Raw genomic sequence first — 24,266 nt, 5'->3', positions numbered from 1 at the left:
CGGGTTCGAATCGTGGTCAAGGTGAGTCTCGATCGGAGGGTCAGCGATGCTGATATTCAGTCGTAGTGGTCGAAGGTATTAAAGCTGGTTTGTTCTGAGAGACAGAATGGTTAGCTGCCTGAGTTTCTTGTGGCAGAGGAAGAACAGATGTAAAGGAAGAGGAAGGAAGAGAGGAGAGAGAGGCGTAGCTTGTTCTAGTCCTGGAGAAATTTGGAGCCTGCAGTGGTCATGGCTGTGATTGGATCTCAGTATGCTGCCATAACTGAAATCCGTGAGGTTGGGTTGTCTAGTACTGGAGAGTGAGTGAATTCTTAGAAATTAATGTGGTGGCAGGAAAAAGCGCAGGTGTAACAAAATGTGGCAGGGCCGGGACTTGAGAGACGAGGCTAGCATCTGTTTTTGTTTTCCCCTTTTGGGTTTAGCTTACCGCCAACCTTATGCTTATTTTTCCTGGCTCGCAGCCTTATGACGTAGTCTTGTTGCCGTTCCGCCTCGGTCTTGGTCTCTTTTTATATCCGTCCCCGGCTCCCATGTCAAGTTGGAATCAAACTCCCTTATTGTTTTCTGTCCATCCTTATTATGTACCAAAAGAACTCAGTCATTACATATCCAGTCCAATGCGTGGAGGAGGTCTATCATGATCATTCAGTGTCACTGCCCATGGGTTTCTTTGTAACCAATAATACTCGAGGGCATTCTAATAGCTTATCGTTTCTGCCCAACGCCTCGCCTCATCTCCAGTAGCCAATCCGAACCCTCCACATTGCAATGCAACGCATCCCTGGAAACACAGTAGACGCCAGACAGAATACCCCTAAAACTAAGCGACAAATCATTCATGCCGGTACAAATACAAATGAACTGAGATCAAACTTAGGCTTCTGTGCCGGTGAGCCCATCTCCGACTTTTCATCTTCGCTGTTTGGTATGATTGCGTCCTCACTACCGCGGCCCTCATGTCGCCAAACAGCTGTGAGAACACATTCATTCCTCCCTTCCGTAGTTGTATCATCCTGCTTGACCGCAGTCGAAGATGATGCTCCATAGGAACCTTGCTTGTTCAGCGACCTCATGGCTGACTGCTGGACCTCGATTGGTTGATATCCAAAGGTCTTTGGTAGATCCGCTTCCCGACGCGACTGGATCTCTTTGGCACTCGGAGGCTGGCTAGTTATAGCCACCTGGCTCTCTGATGGAAAACAAGGCGGCTGCTTCTTCGATTTCGCAGAGAACAGCGGCCTTGCGACAGTATTCCAGCCTTCTCGGGGTTGAAACGCAAAGGTCTTCATCAATGACTCATTTTGCTTCTGGATGTGGTATTCGAGTAAATCTTCAAAGGCGTCGGGGTCATCATCTTTGTTGATCTCCTTGATCTCCCTTCCAGCCGCAGTGCCGTCTCTCCGAACGGTGTCTGATCTCGAAGGCTGCTTTGGAGATGCAGCTGTAGGGGAAGACTGTGGTACGGACTCCTGTGATTCTAGGTCCGGAGATGAACAACGCACCTCCGGTTGCACCGAGACGGTCGCCGTGTCGCCTTTGGCTGGACTTGCCGCTTGCTGGACTTGAGGCTCAAGCAATTCTCCAACACAATGGTCGGAAAAGACATCGAATTTAGACTTGGCATTTCTCTTGTTCTTGCGAATCTTCGAGGCCAAGGGACTGGCGTCTTCGCCCTTGGCAGCGAAAAATGGACTTTGTTTCACATCTGGTGTTGTTGATGGGTCCATTGTGTCTGAGCACAGTCGTTGTCTCTTGACTGACTGAAAGGTTGACATTGTGGAAGCTCTAGCCAGGAAGGCTGTGCGGTCTGTTGTACTAGTAAGCGGTGCTGGTGTTGTGGCACTTTGCCTCAAAGCAGGAGCAGAAGAAACCAGTCTTGGTTCCCAAGACGCATTCCGGTTCCGTTGCAGTAGTCGCTGCTGTGACGGAGAAGGGGTTAGGCTGTTGGGATCTAACTCAGCAAGCGGTTGTCGGTGAGGCTTGAAAAATGTCTCGATCGATTTCTTCGGCTTCAGCTCGGGTGCGGATGCATAGCTCTGGCTCCTGCGCTCTCCAAGCGCGGGGCGAACGAAGGGTTTGCCGCTAAGCTTCAGAGGTTTCTTCGAGAACGGGTCGAGGTCTCCGCAGGCGACACCAAGTGCTGTGGTAGCCTCCACGTGAGGGCCCAGATATGGCATATCCGACTCACTCATTCCGGGATCAAGTTCGTTCAGAAACACCATTTTTTGTCCGACCGGACAGAAGACGCGGTGGTGTAGAAAGGTCAATTCTGCCTGGCGAAATTGCTCCAGGTAGCCGCTCGGCACAATCAGCTTCCCTTCCAATTGGACTATCCGAAGGATCTTCTCGATGTCGTTATACTTGCGAACTAGGCCGTGGGCGGTCTTTAAACCCAGTTTTCCAATGTTTGGCAAATAGTCGCAGCCGCTGAGGATCGCCATCCGTCGGAACATCGTGTCTGTCCAGCCTGCAAGCGAGATGTCTTTGCACATAGGGAAGTCCGACCGCTCAATCTCAAGCAACTCGCCGTATTGATTCAGCTTCGTCAATAACCGGTGGGCACCAAAAACTAGCATGTCCGAGTCCTCGGCCAGAATCCCATTAATGATACCCTTGTGTTCCAGATAGACCAACTGTGCATCGGCTTCGTATGGGGCAACGATATATGGGACATTGAGCTTCTTCAGTTCCTCGATCAATTGTCGAGCCATAAGAGGGGTGACATCGATGGCTTTCTGAAGTTCTTGCTGCGCTTGTGTGGTTTTCCCGGCCTTGTGCAAATCTAACCCCAATGCCCTGCTTTCCTCTCTTTTCTTGCGCCTTGCCGCATTTGTTGCCGCCTTGCTGGGCAGATTATCCCCGTCAAAGACCAGGTAAGGAGTGACACCGAAGTCGAGAAGCATCCGAACTCGGCTCAACACGAAGTCTATGTGGATAGTGGTCGGCTTGTCGAGAGCAAGGGCGAAAGCACAGCCCACCACACCTCGATGTAGCCAGCCATAGGCGTCAACCCCAATGGTTTGCCCAGAGAACTTTTTGAGGGTGCAATGCTTTTGGATGGACTTGAGCACAGGCAACAGGCCTAATATTGTTAGTATGGCATGCGACATGAGGTCAATTGACTTGCCTTTGATACCCATCTTTATGCGGACACCAGGCTCACCGCCTGTTTATGGGAGATACAGGTGACTCAAAGTGGGAAGGGGGAAGGATAAAGCTGCGGCCGTTGTAGGAAATGAGCAGCAATATAGGTGTAAATGAACAGCCCACAGCCATGGGTGTTTTGTTGACACTCGACCTTTGCTGTTGTACGAGTTACATTGCGTGCATACATTCAATCTGGTGAGGCAAGCGCCCACCCAACCACGCGCTGCGAGTTGGACCGACGCGTCTGGAGCCTTGCGAGCCTCACCGGCGCGGGCCGACGTTTTGCCGATCTCCCACTAATTTTTTCGCCAGTGGTCCCAGTGCACAAACTCATCCCATAGTGGAAGCCATCAATCTCACAAGGCTTGGAAAGAATTGTTTCTGTATCGTCATACTGCGCCCGACATGGCTCGCTCTCTCAATAAGGTCCAGAAGCAAATATCCAAAAAGCGAGGAGGAAAACTGAATGCCCTACATGAGAATAGTCGGGATGCAAAGCGTCTCCGACGAGCAGGTGCAAGGGAGGAGAAATTGGCTCGGCTGATGGATGCAGCAGTGAAGGCAAATCAAATATATGGTAGGGCTTTATACAACATTGAAATGCTTATGTGCTGAGTTGTGATCACCGCAGTCGACCGGGTGGCATGGTTCAAGTCAGCCCTGCAAGGATCCACAGGGGCCTTGACAGACGAAGAAATGCAACTACTTACGCAGAGGTATGTGGGTCATGTGAAGTCGAGGACAAGGGCTCATGGCAGGCACCAGCTTTATCGACCGCGAGGATGATGAACTGGCTGAAGCCAAGCAACAGCGTCGACCTGGAAGACCGCCTACGAAGCTGGAAGAGAAAATCACCCAGCGAAAAGAGGCTGAAGAGCGTGAGTTTCGTGCGGGGCTTTGGGTCCCCGAGCTTCGAAACGATGAAAGCCGCGAAAAGGTTGAGAGATGGGCCGGCGAATGGGGCGGGTTGAACACACTGGATTTCGTCCGTGTTGTGAAGTCGGGTGGCATCAAGCCATCAAGCTTCCCTCCCAAAGCCCTGTCGTGATATAAGGAACGTCCTCTATATGGTCATATCAACCAAGTCGTCCGAGGCTGTCCCCGTTTGAGGTGCCATCGAATCAGCCGTAGCAGCATTCGCCTCTTGTGCAATAAGCGCATAGACAACCACTCGCCACGAGCGCAAATCGATATACCTCTGCGAGAGTTCAGAATCCTCGAAACAGGAAGAATGCACACAGCAAAAACTCTCGGATCATGGCACTACCGCTCCGACACGAACGCGGAGGGTTTTGGTTTCGTTGGTGAACGACACTTCGATTTGTTGATGAGCGGAATAGCCGCGTCACCGAGAGAAGAAATTGTCCCTGAGACAAGAACATCCCTAGGAATTCGTGCCGGCAACGCGAGATGTCTGCTGGGCTGAATCTAAGGAATTTTGATCGGTTCGCAGAACACGACTGGCACGAAGGTTATCATGGAAACACCTTAGCCACCTCCAAACTGAATATAGTGGGTTAAGATTGATGTCCTTGGATACCATTCGCCTAGAGCGCAGACCAGCTGCTCTCGGTACTTATTGAGATGCTCTACAGTTGAAGTTTGAGACTCCAGGCATAGAAAGGTCGAAGTGTTGCCGTCTCCTTTCCCGTCACCTGACTCGTAAAATGGTCTATCATGTGATGACATGACTCGTGCCCAAAATTTATTGGAAACTTTCTCGAACTGCTTCATCTCTGCGCATTTCCATTTTCCTGGTCCAGATTTTCTCCCCCCTTTTACTTCCTCCTCAATTCTAGAACTCTCTTGCACCTTTCTGCTCTCAACATGTTGTCACTACGGTTACTCAGCCGGGCACTGCCCAAGAACGTCCTGCGCCAACCGGTAGTCCGGTCCGTGTCGTCCATAACGAGGTTCGCAACTCGTCGGCCACAATGGCAATCGGCTATGAAGCCATCATATCCCGCATTCTCAACTTCTGTTGCCCGCAGAGAGCCTGCAGGCCAATGTAAGTAGACACAACTATGGCTTAAAATCTGGCTAATGCAGGTCACAGCGGATGAGGCCCTCGTCGCAAAACTGAACAATGAACGCATGCTCGAGCTTCAATCACAGAGCGATGATAGACTGGCCGCGATCAATGAATTCCTCGAGAATAGCCCCTTCAAGGTCCAAGACAAACCTGGCTCGCACGAGATTGTCCTGACCCGAGACTTTGGCAACGAGAAGTGAGGATCTTGGTCAATACATTACATGATGATGCTAACAACCACAAGAATCAAGATCCAATTGAGCGTCTCTGACCTTTCCGAATACCCAGCCGAAGATGAATTCGATGCCCTCGATGAAGATGGTGCTCTTTCTGATGAACCCGACTTCGAGGTGCGAAAACGAGGCATCAATCAAACCGGTGGAAGAGGAGGAAAGGTCGATGTTATGCCAGAGGATAGCATTGCACCGGTTGACAGAGCCGAAGGAGGAGAAGAAGTCGACGACGTCGCTAATGTCACGCCTGCATACCCTGCTCATATGACCATTACAATCACTAAGCCCGGCAACAAGGCCATTGAGATTCGGGCTGTAGCTCAGGACGGCACCATCGAGATCGAAAACGTCTGCTTCTTCCCAAAGGACTCGCTGCTCGAGGCACAGAGCACCAAAGATGCTTCAGAAGCCCGCAGCCTGTATGCAGGTCCGCCTGTTGAGGATCTCGATCCCGAACTCCAGCAGATGCTCCACCAGTATCTGGAAGAGAGAGGGATTGACGAGGAACTGGCCAGCTTCCTTCCAGAGTACCTCGATTACAAGGAGCAGAAGGAATATGTCAAATGGCTCGAAGGTGAGTTGATAAAACCCGGGTAAATTTGCGGCGGTGCTAACCTCTGAATAGATCTCGAGAACTTTGTCAAAGAATGAAGCTCCCTACCCTGGCTGTGTTTTTATTATTGGGAATTGCTTCCTCCCCATTTCAGTAGATCCTCCACTTTGAGCAACATCTGTCATGTCCAAAAAAAAGGTGTACTATATGTTACAGGGACGACCCTGGACCAAACAATGAAATAATTCCGATACCCAGTTGACGTGTTGGTCAACAACATTGAATTTTTTATGGTTCAGCTTTAACCACGAGTACATTCGGTGGCGAGTACGCTGGATTTGTTTATCTTTGTGACATTTGCGAAAGTAATAGCTAATAGCCGGGAGTTGGGAGTTGGCGTAAGTCTCACTGAATAATGTCCCAATACTAATTGGTGAACCTCACTTCGTGGGTTGTGGCGCGTTCCGCGGCTCACGCTTGAGCAAATGTTTGGTCTGAATGGGTCGACACAGATGGTTACCGAGAACTTGCACAAGAAGTTCCCTGAATGGACAAGACCAATTACTCGTACACGTCAGCTTTGGCTGCTTAGTTTGCAACCATCTCTAACTCTCTCTGTTTACCCGCACCTCGAAACATGCCACACAACCGGCAGATGCCTTGTTGCGCTTCTCGTATCCGGCCTTCGTATTCCTGGACATTCTCCGTATTGTACATCGTATTGCGACTCCACCGACAATCACCTGTCTCGATTTCTCCTACCCCTCACGCTTCGGACGGGTGCTGACACCTCCCAGCCAGCTTGGCTTGATTCCTTGCCGAAATCCTCGTTCAGTCGGTGCAATTGATGAGCCCGAGGCTATCGACCCTCCAATAACGACCAAATGCCCCCAAAATGAGTCTGAACAACGCGGGGGCCTGGAACCATTCATGGACGCCTGATGCTCAATGTGGCTGGGGGCTTCAGAAACCCCGGGGCAAATCTAGCTGTTACATCATCCTTACAGGCTCAAATATGTTCGATTCTGGGCGTTGCCCGCCTAATCAGACTCCTCCCCCGAGTTCCCATCCATGGAAATGGGGTGGGTGGAGAAAGATGCACACATCTGATAGGAACAATGCCAGACCAGAAGTACACATTAGGGAGATCCCTGTCAATCAGAACTGTACGAGAGGTCACGATGTATACGGTGACCTAGGCTCAAGGTTTCAAGTATCACGGACCTACATCCCCTTCCAGTACTACTACGCGAAACTGCATTGTCCATCAGACCTTTAAATCCCTGACATCTCGACGTTGTAGTTTCCCTCAACTATCACTCGAGCAACTTGCTTGCAACCAAGCGCTCCCTCTTTTATCGCCTCGTCTTGGGATCAGCCCAGCATGAACCACTACCTGAACTTGGGCCTCGGCTTCATCGGGGTGTCGATCGTCTACTTCTTGTTGGCTTCTTTCCTTGCAAAGCGCTACCATGCTAGAAAAGCCAAAGAGCTTGGATGTCAACCAGCGTGGGAGCGCCCTTATCGGTGGCCGTTGGGCATTGACTTGGTCTGGGAGATTGTTCAGGCAGACAAGAACAACATTGTTCCCAGTTACTTCCTCGACGTCTACAACAACAGGACTGGCAAAAAATCAACATGGCAACAAAATATGCTGGGAACCATGGGCTACGTGACATCGGATCCCAAAAATATCCAGGCAATACTCGCTACTCAATTCAATGAATTTGAGCTTGGAGAAGTGCGACGGGGCAATTTCTTCCCCATGTTGGGTAATGGTATCTTTACCACTGACGGCAAAGCATGGTGAGTAGACACTCCTCCTCAAGGCTATGTGTTGCAAACCCTTGTTGATACAATCAAAGGGAGCATTCTCGGACTCTTCTCCGCCCTCAGTTTGCTCGCCAACAGGTCGCCGACTTGCAACTGGAAGAAATCCACGTCCAAGACATGTTTAGGCATCTGACCACCACGAACGGGTGGACTGCTCAAGTCGACTTGGTCCCGCTTTTCTTCCGTCTGACGCTCGACTCTGCCACCGAGTTTCTGTTTGGCCAAAGTGTGGACTCACAAATCACCGCTTTGCCTGGCTACACGCAAAAGGCCCGGAAACCTGGTGAACTGGACTGGACGGCATTTGCTTCCTGCTTTGATGGCGGCACCAATGCTCTCGGCGTCCGCGGTAGATTGGCAGAGCTGTATTGGCTATACAGCCCTAAGCACTTTTATGACAATTGCAAGGAAGTCCACAGATTTGCCGACTACTACGTCAATCTTGCATTAACCACCGACCTGTCGTCGTTGAGTGAGCACCACCTGGAAAAAGGCCAAAAGAAGGAGAAGTATATTTTCTTGAAGGAACTTGTGCAACAAACACGGGACCCTATCGAGCTTCGGAGCCAGTTGCTAAACATTCTTTTGGCCGGTCGCGACACAACAGCGGGTCTGCTTGGCTTCACGTTCTACTCGTTAGTCAGACATCCTGACGCCTTCAAGAAATTACGTGAGATCATATTAGAGGATTTCGGCACCTACGAAGATCCCAAGTTGATTACCTTCGAAACACTCAAGGCTTGCTCGTATCTACAAAACGTCCTGTCCGAAACACTTCGACTCTATGCCACTGTGCCCTTCAATAGTCGCCGGTCAAATCGGGACACAACCCTCCCTCGCGGCGGAGGTCCGGACGGTAATTCGCCAATCTATGTGCGAAAGGGGACAGAAGTGAACTACTCGGTTCACATTATGCATCATCGGGAAGATATCTGGGGACCTGATGTGGAAGAATTCAAGCCCGAGAGATGGGTTGGACGGCGGCCGGGCTGGGAATTCCTGCCGTTCAACGGCGGCCCTCGAATTTGTCTTGGACAACAATTTGCGCTGACGGAAGCCGGCTACGTTATTGTCCGCATGCTGCAGAAGTTTGACGTTATCGAGACTTACGAGACTGATCCAATCACGCGCTTTTCCTACGGACTCACCACTGCACCCTTGCGCCTTCCCGTCCGTTTCCATGAAGCATCAGCGAATTGAAGAGGATTTGAAGGGCATCATACTGTCATAATGGCTTGGAATGCGGTTGCCTTCCACGAGGCAGTGTATCGGTCAACATCTGAAACAAAATTTTATTGCAGTTCTCGCCTCTCGCTCGCACCCTCTGTGCAATACCTCATCAAGTATCCTTCAGTGTCCAGATCCAGAGACCGTATTCATCCTCTATCTTTCGATCTATTCAAACCTTCATCCACACTACGCTGTCATGACCTGGATTTCAGGCGCGCTTCTTCTCATTGCTTTCAATATATTGTACCCAACCGCACCTGTCTATTCTCTGCCTGTTCGCCCGCTGACTCGCGATGAGAGCTTCTGCCTCCTTCGAATCGCGGTTAGTGGAGCCTCCAACATGGTGACAGGTGTACCATCAACTCTCTTACTCGGAACTGAACGAGGCCGTCGCTGTGCTCTAAACGGCGAAACGCCCTGTGAAGCAGGCATCTTGACCACTACACCCGAAAGGTCACATCAACCCAAGCTCCCAGGTGGTGGTATAGTGCTTTCTCCTCGAGACTCTATTCCGTCGGGCTGGGACAAAGGGGCCTTTAGTATGAGGTACATCGCAATGGCATCAGCATGTGGTTCTTTCTTAGTCGGAATCCTTCGCATGTTGTACAATGAGCGCAAGGAAACGGCTTGGTGGTCTCTGAGACATCGAAAAGAAACGGCACACGCTCCAGAAGAACTGTTACAGTAGCACGAGAACGAACAACACAGATCAGGTCAACTAAGTTAGAAGGATGTTTCCAAACTTCCCAGCATCTGGACATGGAAGCACTGGACCATCTACCGCCACTTAGTCGACACTACCAAGCTCCGCATTGTCACCTTCAAATTTGCCACACGGAGTGATCCCTGTGGAAGCCGACATCAACGGTGATAAAGGAACCGCCCACAAGACACAGGACGACTCCCTCATACAGGTGGAGTGGGCAAGAAGGTGCAGGTATAGAATGAGTGGTGCATTGCTGGTAGTCGATTCTATGGGTTCCTGGGATCGTGTATGAAAACAGTCAAGTTGCCCTTCCCTGTGAAGGCCAGGGTAAATTGACGTGTCCAATTCTCTTGATACCCCTTGGTCTGTGGCCAGTAGCAGGTGAGCTATCGCTCTCGCCACCTATCATGCTCCTGATTGTCTATTGGTCGATACTCAGCACTAGCCGTGGGCACACAAGATAAGCCAGCACGTGCTAAGCGATGACGTTCGAGGAACCCATCGACTTGTGACGTCGCTATGGGATGGAGAGCAAACCACAGAACACAAAGCTGACCTACCACTCCTAACCACGGACATTGTAGTATTGCTTGCGTGGGATCATCGATCGATAGTCCTCTACCTCGTAGATGGATAGCCACCTCGCTTTGTCGATAGGTGGATGGATAGAGGTGCCCGCTCGAGCCACGCCAATCCAAATGAATTATCACACTAGGTACAAAATACGTACCCATTACGTTCGATGGTCTGAAGGGGGCCAGAAGCAGGTTTTTTGTGAGTGGTTAAGAGTCTGGACCCAGACACACTTGCAGAAGAACAGGTCTCATATTCCCATATTTCTTTCACCGTGGCTCCCCAGTCTTAAGCTTGTGCAACAACATACGTACCTCGTACATTCCACCAAACAACACTCCCCCCTCCAAAACAGTGTCCTCTGGCGGCAACACACCAGCGCACCCCAGCATGTCCTACTCCTACCCGACGGTGCTCCTCCTCTCGGTGATGGGCGTCTTCACATTCCTCGCCGTCGTGGCCGCGACCGTCTACTTTGCGGGCTACGCCGACGACGTCGCCGAGTGGTGGGCCAAGCGGTATTACAAAGCCAAGGCCGTCGCCGAGGTCAAGCTGATGGAGAACGTGGGCGAGGACAAGGTCCAGGGGTTGGTCAAAGGTTAGTTTTGTAGCTACTCTGTCCTAAGAATCTTTACCAGTTCTCAAGTGGAAGGGGGTGTTCTTGTCGGTAACTAGCTAATGTGGCTGTGTACCCGACGAAATAGACTCGCTGAAGAAGAACCCCGTCATGGGCAAAGACGAACTCGACCAGGTCTCGGGCGGTCTGGGTCAGGAGGCCGTCAACGAGGGTCTCGGCGGTGTCAGTGGTAAGCTGGGCGGGTTGGGGAAATTGTGAGGAGCCATATCGGACGCTCTCCCGATCGATGCCCTCTACCTTCTCGGGGATCAGTAGACGGGCTCAGCTGGTCGGGTACGGTTGTGGAACCAGAGCAGGTTGGTATCTTGCATTGCGCAACAGGTGCTCAAATAAAGACTTGCCGAGAAGCGTGGGCGCGGTGTGATGGACATGGGTGGTGTCGTCGGTAAGTGTCCTCACTTTGTTTGAATGAGAACCTAAGTAGTGTAGATAGATAGCAATAGAGGAAGTCAAAAGCAGATGGGGTTTGAAGATCACGTGATATAAAAGCACGTGAGTAACACCACGTGACCAGCGGCTGGGACATCCCCAGCCTCTTATTCGTCTCGTATATAAATCTCGCCTCAGCACTGGGGTTAATCGACCAACCTTTCACTCCGACAATGGCGGGGGAACGCACTATATGTGATAGCGCCGCTCGCAGCTTGGCATATTCTGCCATGGGGGCTTTTGGGTGTCAAAAGCGCTGTTTAGCTCAGGGCCCCCCTGCTCTCTGACAATACGGCACCAGTGAATGGCGGTTTAGTCAAACCGAGTTCTCAATGCCGTCAAGGTCGGAATCCCGGAACGGTCTGGACGTGGACATCGGCCTAGTAGCCTGTACAGCATCTCCGACGCGGATATTTCTTACCAATTCGTGGCTGTACAATTCTTTCAAATGACCGGATATGCTGGTGAATTCCGAGGTAGGCCACTGCACGTTGAGGCAATGGTAAGTCCATGTCTTGTTGTTCAGAGCAATCTTGACTGTATGGAATCCCGACCCAAACCTGTTCAAAAGCTGCTCCTACTTCTACAACAAGCTGCATTTCATTGTGCTGCAGCAACACAAGGTTGAGTGAAACATTTCCTGCTGGCATCGCCGCCTCGAGTTTCCAGTCAGAATGAATCTATCGTTCATTTGGGCCACGGCCAGTCTTTCCGTACGTCTCTCACCTGCTTCCAGTGAGAAAGGTTGAAATTCAGAGCTAAATCTTGCAGCTCATCATCGCCGTGATCGGGAGACTGATCTATAATGCCTTCTTTCATCCACTCAGTGCATATCCCGGACCTAAGCTCTGGGCAGCCTCAAGACTGCCATGGTTCTGGTCAACGACACACGGGAGGATTTATAAAGATCTAACAAGTCTTCACATGAAATACGGTCCCGTGGTGAGAATTGCGCCGAAAGAATTGTCATATGCGTCAGGCGAGGCATGGAAGTCAATGTAAGATCAATCCCGTTATTTCATCCATCATACTCCTTGCTCAAGACACTGACGTCCGTGAATCGATACGGCCATCGGTCTGTTGAGATGCCCAAGGATCTCCGTGGTGCTGGCCTGCTCCCTACCTTTGCCGAAGGTGATTCCCTCACTCATGCAAATCGGGAGTCATATCAACGCATGAGGCGAGCCATATCGCACGCCTTCTCCGAAAAGGCCCTTCGCGAACAAGAAGAAATTATTCAGTCCTATGTCGATCTCTTGATGAGCAAACTGGATGACATCTGCCAAAGAGAACCGCAAGACCTTGTCAAGTGGTTCAACTGGACGACATTTGACATCATGGGCGATCTTGCGTTCGATGAACCGTTTCATGACCTCGCAGCCGGTGGATACCATGAATGGGTGACGCTCATCTTCAACGGGGTCAAGGTCTACCCATGGTGGCAAGCCGTGGTCTACTACAAGCTGCTTAGGCTCAGTCGGTGGTTAGTTCCACAAAAGGATGCCCAGGCGAAAAAAGACGCAGATGCGTTGGCTTATCAGAAGGTTGAGCAGCGGGTTGCTCGCACGAATATTGACCGGAAGGATTTTCTGTGGTATATCCTCCGCCACAACGACCCCAAACTCGGCTTGACCATGCCCGGGATACAAGAAAATGCCGTGGTTGGGATCATTGCAGGAAGCGAGACTACTGCAACGTTTTTGTCAGGTCTCGTGTATCTCCTCCTCCGTAACCCAAAGGTTTACAAACGTCTGGAGGATGAAGTGCGGATGAGCTACAAATCTTACGATGATATCACCATGATCAAGTCGCAAAGTCTCGTCTATCATGACGCCGTGATCCACGAGGTTTTTCGGATCTATCCCCCTGCACCTGCAACTATGCCTCGTATTGTTCCTGGTAAGGGCGAGAACATCCTAGGACAGTGGGTACCCGGAGACACGACCGTTGGCGTAGCACCCTACGCTACCAGCCATGATCCCAGGAATTTCTTCCGCCCAGAAGACTTCCTGCCTGAACGCTGGCTGTGTGCGGACAAGCATGCGGATGGTGATGTTGCGGCTGATAAGTTCAGTGGAGACGACAGAGCAGCAACGCAACCCTTCTCCTTTGGGCCGCGGAATTGCATCGGAATGAAGTAAGTGCTCCCACAACTTCGATGACAGTTGTCGATCGTGGATTTACGATTGACTCGGGCTTCTAGTATGGCTTACTCCGAAATACGCCTGATTGTATGCAAACTTCTGTGGAGGTTTGATCTCAAACTTGCAGCTTGCCATCAAGGAGGCAACTGGCTTGACCAGGAGATGTACACTCTCTGGGAGAAGCCTTCTCTCATGGTAGAACTAGTTCCTGCATGTGGGAGTGAGTGAACGATCGTGGATGGTCACGAATTGGGTCACCACTCAAGTCTGCCTGGACCCACCAGATGATGTTATCCACATCATTGTGGTTTGTCCTACTACACCTCGTATAGTCCAAATGATATATGCTGTGGTCACATGACCAAGTGGGCGCAACATTCCCTATTGGGATAGGCTGCCCACCTACAGCACCCTAGCAAAAGTATCCGTCCACCCCCCAATTTACACCAAAAGTGTTAGGACTCCCACCTAACCTATTCAGACAGGCCGGGCAAACCAAGTAAACAGGCCAAGCGTAGGCTAGACGCCTACGCCTCGGATAAGTAGCGGTCAGTATGCCGTTCCTTTACTTAAAGCCCTCAAGGCTTTGAGTCTCTGTATATAGGGCCTATAGCTATCTATTCCAGGTGTTATCTCTTCTATTGATCCAGTCCCCCTTGCTAGGGGCTCTTACAATATATCGATATATTAATTCTTTCCTCTTTTAGTAGTTACGTACCGTACGTAATCTAGCCTTACTTCTATCTCCTATCTAGCTAGGCTACCGCGGTCGGTAGACATTCCCTAGGCATTCCGCTGTTAGAGCTACTTCCTGTATAACCTAACGTAGTTAGGTTTCTTCAGTTACAGTTCCTTTATTACATAAGCTAGGTCGAGAGTACGTAAGGTATAAATAGTTAAGTGACTTTAGAATAGTCTATAAAGTAGATATTATAAGTTAGCTACGAGAGAGTATAACTATAAAAGGGGAATAAGCGTAGCTATATACTTATAAGGTATATCCCGAATAAGTAACTAGGGATAGTATATTAATATATTAATATAGTAGTAAGATGGCCCAGATTCTTAGAGTGGCCATTACCTCTTTCGTCGGTGCGGCTCGCCCGTTAGCTCACCCTAATCACACCCGTTTTACACCCCCTACTCACCTTCGCCTCTCCTCCACTTACCCCGACTCACCCCGACTCACCTTAGCCCACCCTTTAACTCACCTTTAACTCACCCTCGACCAGCCTCTTAAGCTAAGGGCCCCGTTAGAAAGCGTACGACGAATTAACCCGGCGCTACATCCTACGGAGGACGCGATCAAACTAGAGAAGGGATATTCCGTAGATGGGGAGAGTAAGGCCGCGTATAATATACTCAGGGTGACGTTACCTTACAGTAGCGACTATGGAGGTCCGCCCTACTAATTTAGTCTAGTATTATCCCTCTAGTTATTTTCGAAAAAGAAGGAAAAGGGATAGATAACCCCTTCGCTTAGGCCCGTTCTCTATTTCCTAGTCGGGATGAACTACCTTTCTCTTTATACGTCCTTTAACTACTATCTAAAGTTATTAGATAGGCCGCGACGATAACTACCGTTAAGACTATCAGCGACCTAGAACGGAAGAGGTTACGGGAAGTTAATAGCTTTCGTAAAGCTATTTAGAAGACCGACGATTCTCTTACCTTAAAGCTAGTTATACCTAGCATTAGCGTAGCTTATAGAGCCGCTTTACATAAATAGGACCGGTACGTCCCTTTCGGACGAGTCTTAAAGAAAGTGCGCTAATTTTAGGGTAGGTTCGTAGAAGAGTATATTACACTCTTCCCTAGGTATATACCTACTCCCTTCCAGCCGAAGACGGTAAAAGATTTCCTCCTCTTTTATAGAAACGGAAGGAAAGGTCGCATTAATAAGTAACGTAAAATTACGGATTCGACGGTAGAGACGTTCTAGAAAAATTTTATAACCGCCTAGTAGAGGAAAACGGGGGAGTACTTTCCTAAACCGCTACGTAATACTATACTAAATATACGGCCTCCGCCCTCTAGCCACTAAGAAACTGATCCTTACGCCTACTATAGCTAATTAACGGAGGAGATAATAACATCCTCGATCTCTCGAAAGAGCGGAGACTAGTTAAGAACTATACCCTCCCTAACTTCGAGGCGGTATCCCGTTAACTATAGTAGAATAATTAGTATTGTTCGGAGGACTCGGAGGATTACCTAGATAGGTAATAGATAGGCTCATTATAGGATCGAACCGATAGGTATTAACTATTCGACTATAGAAGACTTAGTGAAACTTGACTATCTAAGAGAGGGGAGAGGAGTGTCCTTATATAGGTAACGAGTGGCGATAGTTAGAAGATAAAAGAAAACCATCGAATCGCTATTAGTAAGCGATGATGTAAGTGGTAACGCTACCTAGTTATCTTACCTGGCTAAGCCACCTAGCTACGTAATCAGGTCACGTACTAAGCCTAGCTAGGTAAGAGGCCTAGATAGCGATATTCCACAAGTATAACTACTACTACGAACTATACCGGTCGGGATTATACTTTCTATAACTACTATACTATAGTACGTCTAGGCGGGCCGGCGAATTCGAAAAGAATCTTCGTTTCCGGGTAGGCGACTGACCCCTTCGTTAGTATATTAACGAAATAAGTTAACTATAGTATTTAGGATATTACGGTCGCTTAGGTCTAGATAACGATATAGTTATAGATCGTACTTAATCTACGGCGAGATAAGGTAAAGAGCCTTTAAGATTTACCTCGAGAATAGTACGTAGCTACTATATAGGGGGACGGGGAGGGCTCTTAACGTTAACGGTTCTAGGCCTAAATATTTACTCTACGAATTAGTTAACTAACTATTCTACTATAACGGCGTACTATTCTTTATAGCGCGCGCTCTCTCTATTAGCGCGCTACGATACTATAAAATATAGGCCGATATTTACTCTATAAGTAAGCCCCGGGGGCGGGATTATTATCTTCTCGACTACGAAGACTACTATCTAGATATACTAATTTTCCCCCGTTATTACGCGGATAGGTCGGTCGACGATAGGCTAACTTCTTCCTCTCTCGCTAGCTACGGTCTCGCGGATCTCGGCTATCGGATAGACTTCCGGGAGAGCCTTACTTTCTACGCTTCCCGTTAAGAGGCCCTATTAAAGGTAGATAGTAAGTATAATCATTATATTTATCGCGTAGAAGCCTTAGAACTAATAGACTAGATTACGGATATTCTATTAACGAACGTATATAGTTTAGCGCTTATCGGAATTAGGGTACCTACTCTACGGCTTACTAACCTCGCATTAGTACGGTCGATAGCTAAGCGACATTTTTCGAGCTTAATCGCTAGAATATACGGATCTACGAGCTTTTTCGCGGGTATTCGTTACGTCGAAACTATAATTACCGGCCGACGCTACCGGAACATTAAAGACGGTAGCTAGAAGAGTTAGCGTCGGCTGCGGCTAACTAGAAGGCGGCTTCGTTAATCGACGGATAGGATATAAAGGAGCGATAGAAGCTCTATAATTAGAGACGTCGGGCGTGAGATCGGGCCGTCTAGGAGTACTAAACTATCAGAGCTACTTCCTATATAGCCTAACGAAGTTAGGCTTCCTTAGTTATAGTTCCTTTATTATATAAGCTAGGTCGAGAGTACGTAAGGTATAAATAGTCGAGTAACTTTAGAATAGTATAGTAAAGTAGATATTATAAGTTAGCTACGAGAGAGTATAACTATAAAAAGGGGAATAAGCGTAGTTATATACTTATAAGGTATATCTTAAATAGGTAACTAGGAATAGTATATTAATATATTAATATAGGCTATACTAATATATCGTTATATCGTCTTTTTCCTTTTTCGGTAGTTACGTACGGTACGTAACCTAGCCTTATATCGTTAGGCTATCATCTAGTAGACCTACCTCCGGGCGCCCCGCGCTCTAGGTCATATAAAGGCTGTTTCTAACATCCTCCTCGATTATAATTTAGGCGAGTTAGGTAAACCTCCCTAATGCGGACGCCCTTGATACGGCCTTACTTAGATGAACGGATAACAAGGGCGTATCCACTTACGCTAGCCCATTTCTGGCAATAGTGTACACAGGCTTAGCGGGTTTGGAAGGCTTGATTAGTTAGGGCTGAGGTGTCCATCGCTGATTGGTTGAAATAAGTAATAAGGTGGGTCTGGGCTGAAGCTTTACTGTGATTGGTTGAATCTGTTGCTATTAGTGACTTGAGAAATCTATGGCTGGGGGCGCCAAGAGGTGGCTGGGAGAGGGGCTGAGGCCGTTAGTGCTGTTAGTGGGCTAGATCTTGCCGATTGGGTATAGTCTGCCAGTGTTGTTGGTAAAATCCGCCATGTGCCGCTAGCCAATCTCGTTTCTGAGGCATCCAAGCTCAGGGTGTCACCTCGGCGCTAGACAAGTGTCACATAGGTACAAATACGAAAGGACTGTAGAAAACCAGGATGCGGCCGACATAGTGATGGGATTGCAGAACCCATGATCATTATTCGGCATCCTTAACCGCGGAGATGTACGTAACCATTGTAGATCCAGGAACATGAATTCCGTGGATTTGTTTGATGAACTGAACTCCACCTCTGGGGTCCCCAGAAACATCCAAATACTCGACAAGGCCATGGGGCAACGCAGGCTTCGCAGGCTTCTCGATTTCTGGCGTTTCGAATTTATTGCTCCTAACGATTTGATCTCCTCGTCGTCGCTTGTGACGTCTAAATTTTCGCGACACTATGTTTCGAGATCTTCGAGGGCCAGCCCTTCCATGGGCCATTACCCTTTCTTCTGCGAGTTGTTATCTGCTCTTCGGTTATGACCAGGTATGTTTTGTCCAACTCTTTATATATGGACGGAAAGCAGACTGACAAGGACCACAAATCAGGGCGTGATCGGAGGTCTCCTCGGCATCGAGAGCTTTCTCAGTGCTATCGGCTATCCTAATTCAAGCTATCTTGGAACCATTGCCGCTCTTTACGACATTGGCTGTCTTGTGGGCTGTCTAGTTGCGGCAATCTGGGGCAATAAGATGGGAAGACGCAGTACCATCTTCTGGGGTTGCAGCATCATGGTCGTAGGAGCCATCATTCAAACGACGACCTACAGTGCTGGTCAGCTCATTGCAGGCAGACTCATCTCTGGTGTTGGAAATGGTAGGCTTGATAAAATCCAATTTACATGCGCAAGAAGTTTTGGGGAGCATGAGACTAAATCTCACAAGGCATGAATACGTCGACAATTCCCGTCTACGTCTCTGAAACCACGCGCAGTCATCGCCGTGGCCGGATGGTCGCTACTCAACTTTCCATTGTCATTGTAAGACTCCTCTTTTCCCAACGACATTTCTAGTCCAGCTAACACAGTCGTGACCAGTTCGGCATCGTTATTGCATATTGGATTGACTATGGAACCACCAAGAACCTCACGGGAGAGGTAGGCAACATTGAGAACCCGCATATCAACATCTCCTGACTGTTGGATTTCTAGGTTGTTTGGCGTTTCCCCATCGCCTTTCAAATACTTTTTGCGTTGATCACAATGGCAACGATTCCGTTCCTGCCTGAAACGCCACGGTACACCCGTCCTAGTCAATGTCTTTGCCGTTGATGCTTACTGATGCAGATGGCTATATTCCCACGGCCAAAAAGCGGAAGCAGTCACCGTCCTATCACGTCTAATGAATTGTACAGAGAGTGACCAGGACGTTCTTTTTATCAAGAACGAAATGGAAGAAGCCTTGAAACTGGAAGAAAGTCAACCCCCCATGACTCTGAAGGGTCTACTTAACGATAAGAGCGACATCAAACCGATGCGCCGACTTGTTTTATGCTTCATGGTGCAAATGTTGCAGCAATTTACCGGCATTAATGTTGTCGCCATCCTCATAACGATTGTGTTGGAAAACAATCTTGGCTACAGTACCAGCAAGGCCAGTTTGGTGGCAGGTTTTATTCAAGTGGCATTTTGGGTCGGCACGCTTCCCCCTATCGTGTACGTCTCTTTCCCATCTCTGCTCCGTCCCTTGCTAACAGTACTGTTTATAGTTATATTGACAAAGTCGGACGTCGACCGGTTCTTTTGGCCGGATCTGTGGTCCTTCTTCTGACTTTGGTGCTGTTCACCGTCGGAATTGCAGTCGACACTTCGGCATCAAACAACCTCGCTTTGGCCATGCTGATCATCTACCAAATTGCCTTTGGAATGTCTTGGAATGCAATTCCATGGATTTACGCTCCAGAAATTACGCCCTTGAATCTGAGGCATGTGGGAGCTGCCATCGGTCCATTTTCGGAATGGCTGTGGACTTTTGTAAGTGTTGATACCTACACCTTTTATAAGGTTAGTGCTAATATTCGCAAAAGGTCATTGTTCAGATGGGTCCAACCGCCATTGCACACACTCAATGGCGGATTTGGCTTCTTTTTATTCTGATGACTGCGCTGAGTATTCCGGCTGTTTACTTTTACTTTCCCGAGGTAAGATAAGAGAACTACTGACTGGTGGTGATTGTTTCGCTGATGAAGATGATCAACAGACCAGTATGAAGACTCTGGAAGAACTTGATTATATCTTTGCAGAAGGAGATGCTCGTCAACGACTTCATGATCAATTTGAAGCGGCTGGTCGTCGAGCTTCAACGGCTTCTAAAGGAGTGCCAGAGGAAATCAAAGTAATTGGTGAAGAAAAGGCACAGTACATCGATGGTACTGTGACATAGATCGTATTATCTATCCCTGACTCATCGACATGAAGCCCACCACTACCGACGAGCCTTGGATTAGCAGCGAGGTGCCCCGGTCGGGCCCTGCTGGCTCTTGGAGACGGTCAAATCATCCGTAAGCTATATCCTGGTCATGTGCGCTGAGAGATTCATGACAGAAAGATTTTGAAGTACTTGCATTTCACTCCCGTTCAAAGACTTTCTTCCCCATTGCTCTAAGCTCCCATGCTCGAAGGTGGCATCTTGCGGTTATTCTGAATATGCTGGGAAGGAAGCAAACCCCAATGAAACTCTTCCCGCAAAGGCAGAGAAAGAGAGCCGAATGAGATACCGAGATTCTTGGTGGAGGCTAAGCTTCAGAAGCTTATATCGGAAGAGCAATAAGCTATAAGAGATGACTGGGTCTTTGGCACGAGTATGTGGCCAGCTCCGCGGTAGGCGATCCCAGCAGTGTGGCATGATAGATTCGGGCGAGAGGGCTATGGGAGCATACAAAATATACTCTCCGATTCCTGTGACATAGATACTTAACGTAACTTCTCTCTCAAAAGAACCGAAGCTGCCGTCATATATCACACACCTTGTTATTAGGCACCACGACCTAACTCTACGGCAGACTGAAATCCCGTACGAAAACAGCACTGGCTTTTCCACCTCCTTAGTCGGTGAGACATCTTCAAGATGCATAGACTTCACTACACGTTGATATACAGGCTTTATTCAGCGAATATCAGAATCCAAATCCCTTCGACTAACGTTCACCGATGCGACACCCTTCATCCTCCATAGCGCTTACTCTGTTTAAGCTCATACTTGAAACACATCCCGGAGCACTAAAGGTTCATCTTATGTTGAGGCAGTCCTTTACAAGATGTATCTGAAGTTTCTGTTCTCCTTATCGGTGAGATCTATGAACTCGAAGTCGTCCGGCAAAACGGTAGGCTCTTCGCGGTCGCGCTTCTTGTTCTCATGCCAATAGGCCCAATTAAGGGCAACGGTAGCAAGAATTCCAACGCTCAGAATTATGACGATGGTCAACTTAGCAGGAATGTAGTCTAGCGCGTCGGCATCGCGGAAAGTCTTTGGTCCAATAATGTGGCCAATGTAGAAGGATATGAGTACAAGCGCGCTTATGGTCACCTTTTTGGTGTGGCCCGCAACTGGTGAGAGAAAGTTGTCAGGTTAAGTAGATAACGGTCATTGGACAACTTACAGTTTGCGGTGGTCCAGCTGTAGAGCAAGGACACACCTGCTCATGGTGTCAGCGAGAGGGATCTAGAGTGATCAGAGAAGCTGTTCTCAAATGTACGTACCGCATCCAGCTGTTCCGGTTATATAGTTGACAATGAGAAGCCCTGCCTTGGCAATGGCAGGAAGCTAGGCCATCAGAGCGCCTCCAATAAGCGTGGGGATGATCAATATGATGATGATAACGCCTCTGGTATTGAAACGACCTGCCCACCAGGTTCCGAGAGCCACCGCGAGAAAGCTAACCCCCGTGCTCGGCAGATTGAGAAGAAGATTCGTATAGGTATCGAATCCGAAGCTGGCTCGCTATATTAGCCTGAAGACCTATCTTTCGAAGAGACCATCATCGTACCTCTTGATGATGATGCTCGAGATTGAACGATCGGGCTTGACCTGCTGGAGGCCAGGTTTGTCGTGGCCCTTTCGAGCTCCGCTTATGTCTCGCTCTACAACACCCGCGGCCATATCGACTGGCAATGAATGATACGTAGGATGAGCCTACTATCTATAGCCTACGCAGGAAGCTGGGAACTGAAGGAGCGGGGTCGCAGGAGGCTGGGTCTTTAAAGTTATGGGAGAACTAACGATCTACCTTAGCCGCCGGGGAGGCCGTAACCTACTAGTAGGTTAGGGGTAGTTATGGCTTAGCGGGATTAAAACAGCCAATCATTTGGTCGCAGCACTTGATTTCCTCTGCAACGGACAACGCAACAATTCTTGCAAGGGATTGTCTATGACACGTTATTAGTTCTATAGGGTCTGCCTATTTATGATACAGTTATTTCGACGAAAGGCTACACCGAAGAGGCCGGGGAGTCTCCGGACAACTCGAAACCAGGGGATTAATTCCGCTCTCTCATTATAATTCGGTTAACCTTCCTTCCCCTTCATCGCCAGTTTATTGCCCCTACGGCTGCCTGCGCAGCTAACAACCGCTTCACCCGCATGGGTGAGTCAGCTAGGCAGCTCGTCGAAAGAGGAGATATCAACATGGGATCGACAGGATTGAAATGCCAGCGTTGGCTGAGACACGTGCTTTGAAGTGCATGATTTTAGAAGTTTTTGTTCTGGCGAAGTGAACGTTCTGCTATTTCTTAGTGGCCATATAAATTTCAAGCTGCGGCCCGCTGAAAAGGAATTTGCCTAGCGCCTCTCTTTTCGCTTGCTCGCCTTGGTCAACTTCCAGCACCCATACACCGATTAGGGGCTGGTGCCTAAAACGGGCGCTTAATTGTGGAGCTCAGGATAGGGCCACTCGTTACAGGGATGGGACGTATCTGTCATCGAGAGCCAACCATTTCACCGGGGAGCAACACCGACTGGGAGGCAGGAAGATGTAAACTGCAAATGGTTGGCTGGCATTAGCAGACCACTGAGCGAAAGCCTGTTTGAAAGCGATGAAATGCCTCACCGGTTGAGAGCTGGTCGTCATTGTTGCCTGCGCAGCGACCGTAATGGCGACCACCCTTGGAAATCGGTGGGTAGGTCTGGCAACAAAGCGGAAGAGAAGTTGACGATACATATCCTCGGATACGGTGCCCAGCAATTCCAAACACGAGACAGCCACTGGCCATACTTCGTCGATATTTCCAATCGAGGTCACGAATGGTCGAAGCACAATCCCCAGTCCTTTTATTAACACACCGTCTACCTGTGATTGACGATTTTAAGGTAGTATGTAATAAGTACGGCCGAGCATAAGAGGAACAACCAGGTACTGTATCAAAGTCAAGTCTGGTGCAGATTGACTGTCGTCACCCTCGACCGCAGCAGATGCCCGACTGTCGGGCTCGAGGTAGATTTGCCGAATCTCACTCTCTTTGACGACCCGCCGACAGATAGGGCAGCTAGGCTCGGGCGCGTCATCAGTGTCGCCATCCTTCGGCTGCCGCAATACCGCGGGAACAATTCACAGGCACACTCGCCCTTTATGGTCGCTCTACCAAATACACCTGTTTATCTCGTGAAATAGTACAAAAATTGAGGATTGTAATACCGTAAGACGCTATTGAGTGAGCAAAAGTTGAAGAGTATCTAGGTTCAATGCGCGCTACTCATTCTCTTATTCATCTATATCTCAAATGATACCGAGCCTAGCGAAAGAGTCCACGAGCGTTTCGGGCAGGGAGATTTGTTGATTGTGGTCGTCCAAACAAAGCCCGTAATAATCACATTTCCCCCCTCGGCAAACGTAATGTACTCCTCGGGAAGTCTTTTTATCAGCGCCAGAAACCTGTGTCTTGCTAGATACACCACAGAAACAAGCCGGATTTCTAGGGTCATTGCCGCGAGTGTCGGCGAAACAATGGAATTTTTTGCAGGGTTTGCATTTATAGTATGGTCGGCCAGCATTCCCTTTGCGATTTGAGGTTTTGGTAACGTCCCATGTGGTGGGTTTGCCACACTTGATACAGTCGGGTGCAACAGTGGGAGGAGGACACAGCCAGGCACCAAGAGCTTGGTCCAGAGCCTCCATCCTCGTAGGTACTTTTCTGCCACTGCTCACTCAGCGATGTCTCAAAAGCATCGGAATTCATACCAGAGCTTTACGGCGTCCTGTTCGTCAGTTCGTCGTCACCAGAGTATCGAAGAGACTATAATGACCGCTGATATAAACGTTATTGAGGCGGTGTTGCCCGCAGTCCTGCGGAAGTTGTCTACAACAACATCTGGGGGAATTTTATCAGCCATCATGACCATCAGGATTCGTAATTACGCAACGCATTGCCGACGTGGTAAGTTG

At 48.9% G+C, this 24,266-nt stretch overlaps 8 protein-coding genes across 8 annotated transcripts; 6 read left to right on the top strand and 2 right to left on the bottom strand.

Moving 5' to 3' along the window:
• Window positions 1–836: 836 nt before the first annotated feature.
• On the bottom strand, window positions 837–3,140 carry Z517_11209 (uncharacterized protein; the record flags this gene model as incomplete). The annotated part of the gene is made up of 1 exon (XM_013424817.1): window positions 837–3,140. One exon carries the CDS (start codon window positions 3,138–3,140, stop codon window positions 837–839), a length of 2,304 nt encoding a protein of 767 aa, XP_013280271.1.
• A 412-nt stretch (window positions 3,141–3,552) lies between these two features.
• Z517_11208 (uncharacterized protein) lies at window positions 3,553–4,195 on the top strand (the record flags this gene model as incomplete). The annotated part of the gene is made up of 3 exons (XM_013424816.1): window positions 3,553–3,724; window positions 3,779–3,863; window positions 3,913–4,195. The coding sequence occupies 3 exons, from the start codon at window positions 3,553–3,555 to the stop codon at window positions 4,193–4,195; spliced, it is 540 nt and encodes a 179-aa protein (XP_013280270.1).
• A 779-nt stretch (window positions 4,196–4,974) lies between these two features.
• Window positions 4,975–6,009, top strand: Z517_11207 (uncharacterized protein; the record flags this gene model as incomplete). The annotated part of the gene is made up of 3 exons (XM_013424815.1): window positions 4,975–5,155; window positions 5,204–5,375; window positions 5,424–6,009. 3 exons carry the CDS (start codon window positions 4,975–4,977, stop codon window positions 6,007–6,009), a joined length of 939 nt encoding a protein of 312 aa, XP_013280269.1.
• Window positions 6,010–7,349: 1,340 nt separating this feature from the next.
• On the top strand, window positions 7,350–8,998 carry Z517_11206 (uncharacterized protein; the record flags this gene model as incomplete). Its single annotated transcript, XM_013424814.1, has 2 exons — window positions 7,350–7,771; window positions 7,831–8,998. The coding sequence occupies 2 exons, from the start codon at window positions 7,350–7,352 to the stop codon at window positions 8,996–8,998; spliced, it is 1,590 nt and encodes a 529-aa protein (XP_013280268.1).
• A 1,699-nt stretch (window positions 8,999–10,697) lies between these two features.
• Z517_11205 (uncharacterized protein) lies at window positions 10,698–11,142 on the top strand (the record flags this gene model as incomplete). The annotated part of the gene is made up of 2 exons (XM_013424813.1): window positions 10,698–10,905; window positions 11,012–11,142. 2 exons carry the CDS (start codon window positions 10,698–10,700, stop codon window positions 11,140–11,142), a joined length of 339 nt encoding a protein of 112 aa, XP_013280267.1.
• A 1,316-nt stretch (window positions 11,143–12,458) lies between these two features.
• Z517_11204 (uncharacterized protein) lies at window positions 12,459–13,745 on the top strand (the record flags this gene model as incomplete). The annotated part of the gene is made up of 2 exons (XM_013424812.1): window positions 12,459–13,510; window positions 13,577–13,745. The coding sequence occupies 2 exons, from the start codon at window positions 12,459–12,461 to the stop codon at window positions 13,743–13,745; spliced, it is 1,221 nt and encodes a 406-aa protein (XP_013280266.1).
• Window positions 13,746–18,290: 4,545 nt separating this feature from the next.
• Z517_11203 (uncharacterized protein) lies at window positions 18,291–20,272 on the top strand (the record flags this gene model as incomplete). Its single annotated transcript, XM_013424811.1, has 9 exons — window positions 18,291–18,377; window positions 18,440–18,707; window positions 18,776–18,870; window positions 18,928–18,987; window positions 19,042–19,127; window positions 19,177–19,545; window positions 19,599–19,863; window positions 19,917–20,030; window positions 20,090–20,272. 9 exons carry the CDS (start codon window positions 18,291–18,293, stop codon window positions 20,270–20,272), a joined length of 1,527 nt encoding a protein of 508 aa, XP_013280265.1.
• Window positions 20,273–21,139: 867 nt separating this feature from the next.
• Z517_11202 (uncharacterized protein) lies at window positions 21,140–21,988 on the bottom strand (the record flags this gene model as incomplete). The annotated part of the gene is made up of 5 exons (XM_013424810.1): window positions 21,140–21,435; window positions 21,489–21,524; window positions 21,589–21,652; window positions 21,770–21,821; window positions 21,876–21,988. The coding sequence occupies 5 exons, from the start codon at window positions 21,986–21,988 to the stop codon at window positions 21,140–21,142; spliced, it is 561 nt and encodes a 186-aa protein (XP_013280264.1).
• Window positions 21,989–24,266: the final 2,278 nt, after the last annotated feature.

The sequence above is a fragment of the Fonsecaea pedrosoi genome (assembly GCF_000835455.1).
Source record: "Fonsecaea pedrosoi CBS 271.37 unplaced genomic scaffold supercont1.7, whole genome shotgun sequence".
Classification (NCBI taxonomy): domain Eukaryota; kingdom Fungi; phylum Ascomycota; class Eurotiomycetes; order Chaetothyriales; family Herpotrichiellaceae; genus Fonsecaea; species Fonsecaea pedrosoi.
Note: the sequence above shows the minus strand (reverse complement) of the source record. Positions and strands in the feature narration are given on the sequence as shown.